The 11,021-nt window shown below is 38.1% G+C and overlaps 1 protein-coding gene across 1 annotated transcript; it reads right to left on the bottom strand.

Moving 5' to 3' along the window:
- Positions 1–2,760: 2,760 nt before the first annotated feature.
- On the bottom strand, positions 2,761–7,781 carry LOC111914122 (trafficking protein particle complex II-specific subunit 120 homolog). Its single transcript, XM_023909865.3, has 9 exons — positions 7,250–7,781; positions 6,656–6,862; positions 6,333–6,515; positions 5,901–6,010; positions 5,767–5,826; positions 5,395–5,668; positions 4,153–5,299; positions 3,275–4,066; positions 2,761–3,193 (listed from the first exon to the last, which is right to left on the bottom strand). Exons 1-9 carry the CDS (start codon positions 7,658–7,660, stop codon positions 2,973–2,975), a joined length of 3,405 nt encoding a protein of 1,134 aa, XP_023765633.1. The 5' UTR covers positions 7,661–7,781; the 3' UTR covers positions 2,761–2,972.
- Positions 7,782–11,021: the final 3,240 nt, after the last annotated feature.

Here is an 11,021-nt window from a genome sequence, read left to right on the forward strand (position 1 = left end):
AACTATTTCATCTATCCATGTTTCATCCGCAATATATTTGTAGATATAAAATAAATATACCGTTTAAATCTTTTAAAACATGTATAAAATCGTTCATCCAACATAGACAGCAAGTATTCAAATAATATGCACACATAGCACGTAATTTATATAAAATACTTCATATCTATGTGTAAGATGAAAGTAACTATATATACCATAAAAATCCCATAAATGCTTCCTAACTTCGAACCCCAAGGTTTACTCTACTAAAGCTTCATATTCTCGGCTCTCTGAACCTAGAAGGGTCCAGATCTATCACACCAAAAAGCTCAAGATAGCTCTTCCTCTCACTCTACACACTCAAGCTTGCTAGGGTTCTCACTTATGGGAATGGTAGTCGCAATTGAAGGCCATAAGTGCCTTTAAATATGGCTCGGGCCCAACGATTTAGGGTTTCTGCCAACAGCGCGGACTCGTCGAGTCGCCTCACCGACTCGTCGAGTCCATTCATTAATCCGAGTCATCAGTCGCGACCTTACTCGACGAGTTGAGGCGTCAACTCGTTGAGTCTCTCTTCTTAACTCAAAGAAAAATACTTAAATGATGATACCTGGAAATCCGGATGTTACATTTTGTTTTTTTATTTCATAGATTTCTTCATCAACAAATGTTGCTACAATTAAACAAAAATAAATAATTTTGCTAAAACATAATACAATAGGAAGTTTGTTCACATTTAGTCATTGAACTTTTTAGAGGGAAAAGAACTTTCGATTTTGTTCACATTTAGTCACTAAACTTTTTTTCGTTATCTATTTGCCACTAAACTATTGAAACTGTTCACATTTTACCCTTATGACCGGTAACAGCCGGTCATAAGGGTAAAATGTGAACAGTTTCAATAGTTCAATGGCAAATAGATAACGAAAAAAAGTTTAGTGACTAAATGTGACAAAAGTCGAAAGTTCGTTACCCTTTCAAGTCATTATCCCTTTAAAATATTCATTGTTTACCAATCGCCCTATTTTTTAAAAAATACAAAAGACCACTACATAATAATTATAATAATAGTTTTTTATTATTATTATAAGGCTGGAGGAAATGGTGTCACACTCCCTTACCACACTCAAGGAGTGGTATACCATGAAGAGAGAGAGAGAGAGAGAGAGAGAGAGAGAGAGAGAGAGAGTGAGAGCTCCCAAGAATGGCCACACACCTCAAACCGCATAGGGGGCGTTCCCTATGCCACATAAACGCCTCGTCATTCTTACTACACTCCACTCACCATAGCCTAATAATAGTTTAAAATTGAATTTAAAAAAAAAAAATTAGTTGATAAAAATACTGACATTTTATAATTAGTGTAGTCATACCAAACCAAGAGTACTCTCTACTAGGGACAAAAGTGGATCTAAACCCGATCTAGATGGACCGAGACCTAGAAAATACGAAAACCAATTAACGAGATTTTGTAGTACCGAAAACCGGATCAGTATTATATAAGAACCGGTTCCAGTTCAATTCCAGGTAAATTAAGACTAGAACCGGAAAACCTGAAAATGTTAAAATGGGTCGGGTAAAATCGGATAAAGTGGTCTAGAACCCGAAAACTTGAGAAAACAATATTCTTTTGGTAATTACTTAGTTCATCGAACTTTGAAAATTTTCAGTTTTTATATCCCGACTTTGGAGGAACGTAAGTCATTGAATATTAAACCAAAAATGACAAAATTATAGTCTAAAATCATATACAAACTCTAAATTACACGTTGGAAAAACCACATGCTAATCTGAGTTCAAACAAAATAGATATGCATGCTTTAAATTTTTATATAGAATTCAAAAAAAAAAAAAAAAAAAAAAACTGAAAATTAAAAAATTTCGGTTTTGATATCCCGACTTTGGGTGACTTTAAATCAATTAACATGAAACCAAAAATGACAAAAAAATATAGTCTAAAATTATGTACAAACTTTAAACTACACACTGGAAAAAACCATATGTCAGTTCGACTTCAAACGAATGACACATGCATGTTTTAAAGTTTTTACAGAAACTAATCCGGTTCTTAAACCCGGTTTACCCAAACCCCAAGGACCCGGAACGTGGATAAAGACACTCTTTAAACACAGAACGTGGATCGATTCTACATATTCTGGTTCTAATGGTTCCGGTTCCGTTTTTGGTATGGTTTTCCGATTTTAAATCTCATCCCTACTTTCGACAACTACTAACTTAAATTATAGCTTTTATTTGTATAAGTTTTGACAAATGTAGTTACATGTTTTTGAAAGATGTAAAAATACATTAGAATAGATAAATAAATAAACTTGCTAAAAAACTCTCAAAATCTAGCTTTTAGATTTGGGATTTTTTGTTCTAAAATAAAAAATTTAAGCTCTTACTTTCAAACCAAGCTTTTTCTTTAAGTCATGTTAGAAATAAAAAACAAATAAACATATAAACAAAAATCTCTACTAAATTAAAAAATAAAAAAAAAAATAAAAAAAAAATAAAAAAAAAGCTTTCCAAAGACACCCCAAGTCTATTTCCCCATCTAAAGATTTTTTTTGCTTTGGGGACTAAAACTTCAAGGACTACTTTCTATTAACGACATTCACGTCGTTTGCACGTCCCTGTCCCTATCCCATACTTTCGTATACAATAAAAAAATCACAATTTGTGTCCCATCGACATCATATCCAATATCAGTCCAATTCATGTCAAAAACAGTACCACATGTTCTGTTTTATCCAACTTTTTCTAAAAATGAAAAGCTTAATGTAAAAAGTCCTCATGTAAGGTTTTTACCAACAATAGTTACACATCATGATGCAAAAGTTCCATACATTACAACATAGCACAAACAAATACACAGACTCGATACACACACACATAGACGTATATATGTGTGTCTCTACATATAGTTCTATCCAACATTAAATGTTTAGCCGATTGGTTTTAAAAAAAAAAATAGAGAAAGAATAGGTTTAGAGAGTACCATTTACGCGAACATGATAAGGTGGGCCCCGACAAAAGATGGGTTCATCAGGAGAAGAAGATCGAGCCCGAGCCCGAAGAATTTCATTGGGATCATCTATGACTGCAGCAGCCAGTAGTGTGTACTCACCCGGGACCAGAAAATACAAACTGAACGCATGTTTAATTTCTTCAAGTGGAGGAACATCCACCTTCATCCCACTCAAAGCACCTACCATAAATACAACACGTGTTAAAATTAAAAAATAAAATAAAATAAAATGCATTTCTATAATGGGTAAAAAGTACTTACCAGACCAAAGTACAGCAGAATTAGTCCCTTCAATGCAGTTTTCACCAGCAACATCTCTACACGTAATACTAAGACTCATACTGATCAAATCCTTGGTATTATTCCTCACCATAACTTCCATAGGTGTCATCTCATGTGCCAATACACGACCTTGACCTTGGTCAACTTGGTCAACGAGCCGGAAACTAAAAGTCAAAGGATCGGGCAGCAAAACATCCATGACCGATGTCTGAAGGGCAGCCTGAGTAGCATCTTTAATATGCAACTCCCCGGAACTATTCCTTCCGGAAACCCACCTAACCTTAATTTTCGAAATCAAATCCTTTATGGACGCGTTGACTTCCGCTTTCTTGTTTGACTTTGAATTCGTTACCAAAAAGGAACCATCAAGAATCGGTAGCTTAAAATGCTCCAACGGGATTAATACTCTCGCAGTGTAGTCTCGATCGATTCGTGTTTTTGGGTAATCGAATTCGGATGAATTTTGGTCAACGTTTTCAAGGTTGACCGAGACACCAACCTCGAAGACAACATCGGTTGGGTTTGATAATTCGAGTTCAAGAAAACGTAGGCCCCAGCTGCCTCTGTAGGGGTCCATTTTGACCAACCGATCTGTGTGTGTGGAATTATCAGAAATTTGTCCCACATGAGCGGGAATTTCCATTGAAAGTAACCGAGCTTTTACAAAAGATAACCCTTGTAAGACACAGATGTTTAAAGGTGTCACGAGGCGGCGACCAGGTGGCAGGAGACCGGTGGTTGCTGGCGGCTCTCGGTGGTTCTCTGTGGGACCTGAGACATGAAAAGACGTTAATTCCCTCAAACACAATTATAACATTGTATATTTAAATCATTGGTGAAAAAGTAGAAAAAATTACCTGCATAATGGATCAACAACATCGGGCTACTTGAATCTTTCATGGGCCTAGACCCATCAAGATCCGCCAACCCAAGTTGCCAAGCTTTTAAAGTCACCGGAATCGTGACTTCCGCCCCTGGCTTCAACGGAAGTGCTGATTCCAACGCCTCCGACCCAATCGAAATCACCGATTCCTGATTCTTCCCTGATAACGAAACATGTGCTTGTTCAACCGCAACTGTTCCCGCATTCGCAATGCTAATCCAAACCTCGCGGATCTCACCTTCGTACAAAATCACCGCCCCATCGCCGCCAACAGTCCGCGACACCAGCAACGGAAGCGATGGCACAACCGTAATACTCGGTACATTTGTGTTCTTCACTTTCCCGTTCCCGGACCCGCAACACCTAAACGGGTCGGAAATCACGAGGCCTTGTTGAGCTCCGAGGAGTAAATTGTCGACGTCTTTGAAGAAATGTTCGGTGACGACACCGAAACAGTGAACGATGCATCCCGGAATGGAAACGGGCCCGGTTTTTGTTGGGATTCCGGAGAGGGTGATGACTTTGGAGGAATTGGGGGGGAGGGTGACGGTGATTGGAAAGGAATCGAAGTTTCCGGAGTGGACTGAGAGGTAAATGGAGTTGACTAAAAGGTCAAACCCGCATGGGTTGGCTAATTCGACCAGGACTTGAACGGGTTCACCCACGACCCAAACGAGGTCTTGTTTTGTGGTGGTGGTTTGATCGCCTTTGGTGAAAGGTGTGTAGATGAAGGGTCCAGATGGAGCGGATCCGGCCCACCAATCGGGTCGACCCGGTGTTCGTTTTATTATGTCCATTTGCGATGGGTGTAGAGGAAATGAATGCAGCCTTACAAAAGGTAAGGCAGGATCAGGACAATGAGTTCCAGAAGGAAGCCTTTCAGCAGAATTATTAAGTGCAGTTGCAAGACCATTTTGGCCTGAAGGTGTAATTAAAGGATAATAAGATCTTAATAAACGTGCTGCTGCACTCCATGCAGCAAGAGGATCTCCAGCACGAACAGCTGAGAGAAGTATCTCTTTTAATACAACCATCTGTAGAGTGCTCCATTGAGACTCAAATAAAGATACAACCAATTCATGATTCATCTTCCCATTATCACCAATACATGAACCCGTATCCTTGTATAAAGTATAAACAAACCAAAATGTAAGCAGGTTTTAGATTTTAAAAAGGGGATTTTAATTTGAATTTGAATAAAAAGTTAAAAACTCACTTTGGGAATGGATGCGCGACTTTGAACACGATATGCTTTTGTAGTAAGTGCTAACACTTGCATGGCACTAATGGCAGCTAAACTGTTTTCTTGTTGTAAATATAACTGAGCGACTTGTCTGGAGAAAAAGGCAGCTTTTCTATGGTAACCAAGAGTTCCATATAAACGAGCTATTTCAATGTATAATATCAGTCTATCACTTGCATCAATCAAAGATTTTGCTCCATCTGCTGCAGCAGTCAAAAGGTCAACCACCTCCTTAGCCAGCTCACGTCTGTCAATCACAACAATTTATCATAATTGGGTAGATTTTTCAAAATACAATGTCCTGATAAGGTAGACATAAATAATAACAAAGTTTTACAAATCTACCTGCATAGAAATCTTGCCAATTTCAAAGTAGCTTCCAGTTCAAAACTGAGGGGTGAAACCCTGCAAAGAATAAAGAAATTAATTTAAATAAGATGTTACTCATGTGGATAACTTGAAAGGAGCTATCTATCTACCTTTGAGCATTGTCTTGTATAAATGACTTCCTGTAATGCACAATGACACTGTTGTAACGATACTTGACCTCCTCCTCTATAGCTGGATCCCTATGAACTGCTTTATCCATCTTATTATACAACAAAAACACAAAACATTAATATGTTACACAGCATACTTGGATTTGAATTTGATATATATAAACATCAAAAGGTAACCATATATTTGAAAAGACATACTATATTGCAGCTTAAATTTGAAAGGGTGACATGAGAAGAATATAAGAGTAGAATTGTCATAGTTTTTAATGAGGTTTAGACTTCCTAAGGGTTGATCCATAAAATTCCCTTTATTGCTACAATAACAGCATAGATATTGAAAAAACCATGATACCAAATATCAACACATTATTTAAGAATATCTTTATTGATCGGATCCTTTGATATACTCACCAACAAGGCACAAACACCACCTTCCATTGCACCAGCATACCAAAAGTAATCCCCAGTAAGTCTGGCAAGTTCTAAAGCAGTAGAATAATGAGCATTGGCATCAACAGGTGATCCAGCTAGTAAACAATAATCTCCAGTTGTTTTCTGTGCTCTCCCAAGTCTCCTCTTTTTTGCTTTGATCACCTGAAATATAGTTGTGATAAAGTTGTTTAATTGCCATTCTTGAAGCATGTACTTCATAATTCAATGTTTATAGCTTTAAGACAAAAGGGGGAGAAAAATTGTAGCAATTATTCAATCATCAGGACACCTAAAACATAAACCTCCTCTGAGCTGAGACTGGCTTGAGAATCTAAAGGTGTCTTCAGAATTATTCCACCAGATTCTGGTCTGAGAACCCACTTTTCAAACTCCATTAGAAGTGAAGCAGCAATTTCTTGCATCATTGTTTGCAGGTGAATTTCTTGAGTCCGCTGGTCAGCAGGAGGAAACAAAACCAGTTTATTTTTGTTGTTATTCCTATCTGCTAGCTGCAATAGAAGATGAACAACACCAAAGGTATCATGTTATTAGGATGATTTCTTGGAAGAATAGGATGACAATTAGCAAGCAACTATAAATATTGGAATATATATATATATATATATATATATATATATGTCGTGGTGCAATTGTAACAAATACTGCAAGACGCCTACACTCGTACAAAGGAAGAAGAAACAGTAGGATAAGGAAACACACGGAAGCTAATGATTAAACGTTTTTCAAGAGCTGAAAGTCAAACAATGATTCAAAACCAAAAGCATTACAATTCGGGATTCTACTAAGTGATCTACTCTCATGAAATGTCCATAACGTAATTGAACTGGATATTGATGTAAAATTATATAAAACTTAGGGAAAATCGGGAAAATAACCTGTGTATCTCCAGGGGAAAAAACGAAACACCTTTGCACAACTGAAGATGAGTATCCTTTACAAGCCATAGCGAATTGCTCAGCAACACTGCCTAGATCAGGAGAAGACGGACAATGACAGATTCCGATAACGCCGTGAATTTTACGGTTTGATTGGAAATCCTCCCATGGACTCGGCGGCGATCCGCCTACAATGAACTTGAACCTTAGACTACCGGATTCCCATGGCTGTTGAGAGAATGGAGATTTTTGGTCAGCTTTGTAGAAATCAGTGATAGTTGAGAGTTCGATCTTGTGGTGGCGGCCGAGCATCCCGGCGTATTTGCGGAAGAGGTGCAGGTGGATTTCTCCGACCGGGAGGACGGCGATCCGGATCATGGAACTGGTTTCGATGCTAACATCTGGCTCCATTGTTGTTTTCGCCGGGAAGAAAGCAGAGGGTACCGAGAGTTAAAGCCGGAGAAGGGAGGAGGGGCGGTTGACAGTAGTGTGTGTGGTCTTTCACTTCAATATTTAGATCGGTTGCGGTGAAATTAAGAAATGGGAATGAAACCCTCTTTTACCAAACTAGTCCATGATGGTGTAACAAACATTCACTTTAAGTCCTTTACCTTTTTAAACTCTCCTTTTAATCCCTATGGTTGCCAAAATAGATAAAAACGTACCATACTTTTATTTATTTTAGTAAAACTTAAAAAATGTTCCATGAGGTATCTTTATTTTTTTCGAGTCACCAAAAATAACTTTTTGAAAGATGTTTTTATAATAGGTTTTGCTATGGTTTTTATCCTTAGAGTCCTTTGGTTTAAGATTTATAAAGTTATTATCGATTTTTATCTTTAAGTTATAATTGTTTATATTATTCAAACAGAATTGATCTCATCATTATTGTGACAACCGACATGATCCCCTTATAGATTAGAATAAGAGAATGTAATTTTTTGTAGACGACGCAACTAAGATGAGCGACTTTCAACCAAGAGTAGTCTTTTTCTCGTTCGATATAATTGTGTGTATTTCTGGTTAGCTCAAGGAAATCACAAACGAATCGTGGAGACAATAAATTGGAACATGGATGGCGAGATTACTCATCTTCATCACTAGAGACCATGGTGGCAAGATTGGGGAAGGGGAATGTCACTTCTAATTCGTTAGTCTTTTGGCATAGGTGGGAGTTAGAGCAATATGATATTACTACTTGTGGCTTAGTGGCCGGTAGATTTGGGTCGAGCATTTGTAGGATATTTACTTGTTGGAAAAGTTATGGTTGTTTACGCATTTGTAGGATATTTTACGCACATCGATGAGAATGGTTTCATGTGAATTAAGTTGTCAGTGATGACGTTTGTAGTGTTTTTCTTTGATGATCTATCAGGTGGTTGCGCACCTGAGCTGGGATGAAGTCTAGGCATGACGGGAGCTTTTGGTTCGTCCATTATTAGGCTTGTAGGAGCAGTGTGTTTCGATTATTTGTCGAGAAGTCAGGTGTACAACTGAGATCTTATAGTCATGAATTTCCAAAGCAGAGATTAGTCTGGTAGTTATGGTCCGAATGTGTCGGGTGCTCATTTCAGCACTATATGACGGTGTTTCTAGTAATAAGGACTAGAGGATAGGTTTATCAGGAGATTGATCATCAGTCTTAGAGTATGATTTCAAGGGTTTCAGACCGTTAAATCTCCGATATTTGGAATTCTACCGTTGGTATTGGGTTGTATTTGCAGCATTGGGAGTTTTTCCTACTTTGAGTGGATTTGTTGGAGTTAATAAACTGTCAACTGTGATTAAGGTTGTGTTGGCAATCAATACAGTCGGGAGGCAGGATCATTTCGGTATATAGTCTTTCTAAAATCCAACAACCAGACCAACATGTTTATCCTAAATACCACTCTCATAAGTTGATCAATCATTATAATAATTGAGATTAATGACTAATCTAATGCATGGGTTCATAATAACGATGATGGGTATACTCGAATTAAGTTATACTTATGAGAAAGTGTAACTTACTGATTGATGAATAGTTTGGAAAATGACGATAGTAAATCCAATGCTTGATCCTTTTCTTAAGGATCCTTTCAAAAATTTCAGCGCTTCGCTAATGAGAGTGAAACATCCTAAAAATCATAAGGTAGAAATTTTCATTTTTAATTCAACACAAAACATCATTTATTCTTATCAACCATTTAGAAGTACGTCAAGTAAAATAATTATCAGAGTACAATTCCAAAAATCATAAAATGCAAAAACATGGGTGGATGCGCTGCGATCAAGTTGGGCCCTTCCCTTTCGATTTGGAAGTACCTGAAACCATAACCATAAAAATCGTAATCACAAAGCTTAGTGAGTTCCCCAAAATACCACATAGCATGCATATCCTTGGGCATGTCCCTCACATTGGGCCCAGCCCACAATAATGGGTCTAGCCCTTCCTAACCAATGGGCCTAGCCCAACATACAATGCAAGTGTAACATCCCAAAAATCGCAACAATTATTAATTTTTAAAATTAACAATCCAAAACCATAATGTTTACAAAACCATTGTTTCAAATATGTATTTCAGTAATCAAGGTAGCCCAAAACCCAAAATCCACATCTTATGTTTGGCTTGCTCTCGAGTATGTTAGCTACCGCACAAAGCAATACGACCTCAACCCAACCATACTATGTCGACATATTCATAATAGATAAACAGATAAACATGCAGATCTTAACAGCTCACTACAACATAGCAACATCCTAAACCAGGATACATAAACTACTGGGTCGGCATTGGTGCCTTCGACACACAAGTATAGTGAGGAAAACTCACCTCACAATCAAAAGGACGCCCCCACAGATTCTTTGCTACTCATACCGGCTCTATCACAAGCCTAAATAATAAACCAGGACCCAATCACATACTGATAATCTGAAATACTCCAAAAGTCCACAAAGTCAAACTTGGTCAACCCAGACCGAGTACGCTCATCCTACTTGGCACGTACGCCCGACGTACTCACAATCTAAATCAGGCCTCATGCAGCGTACACTCAACGTACGCCCAACGTATACATCGTCTTAGCGATCCAACTTTTAAGGTCTTATTCCCTTAAGCCACTTTATTCATGTCTCAAATCTACTCCCAATGACACTCTAACCCATAGAATTTCCAACTTTATGGTTCTACATCTCTAAATCAAACCCAACAACAAAACCCCAACTATTCTTAATCACTAAAGCTCTTTATAACTTGCATGAGTGAAACCAAGAGGCCAAGTTCACATTTTTATGACTCAAGACATGTAACAACGTCCAAAAGGACAACCCATACGTTATATAGCGTGCTATGCACAAGAAAGTCATAACTTGGGGACAAAAGCTCATATTATCATCCTATAATAAGATTTATCAAGTTAACCACCAAGGTATGAATTTTATACCTTTTGGAGGTTGAGGATGATGCAAGACTCACACATCCAAGATTGCTTCTAGCTCCTAAGATTCACCACCACCTTCTTCTTCATTTGAAGCACACAAAAACACACGCTCAAGCTTCAGAATGCAGCAATGGGGCTAGGGTTTGAAAGAGGGACGTTTCTAGGGATGGAGGCTAGAAATGGGACATCATATTCAATATATAGGGTCCAAATCCTAAGGATTAGGGTTCATGTCCGGACGGAGTACGCCCTTTGTACTCAAAATATGCCCAACTTAGTCCTAAAATGTCGTCGTTCCACCTTACACCCCCTTACGCCCAACGTGCCATACAGGTACCCCCACGTAAGGGCC

The sequence above is a fragment of the Lactuca sativa genome, chromosome 6, assembly GCF_002870075.4.
Source record: "Lactuca sativa cultivar Salinas chromosome 6, Lsat_Salinas_v11, whole genome shotgun sequence".
In the NCBI taxonomy this organism is placed as follows: domain Eukaryota; kingdom Viridiplantae; phylum Streptophyta; class Magnoliopsida; order Asterales; family Asteraceae; genus Lactuca; species Lactuca sativa.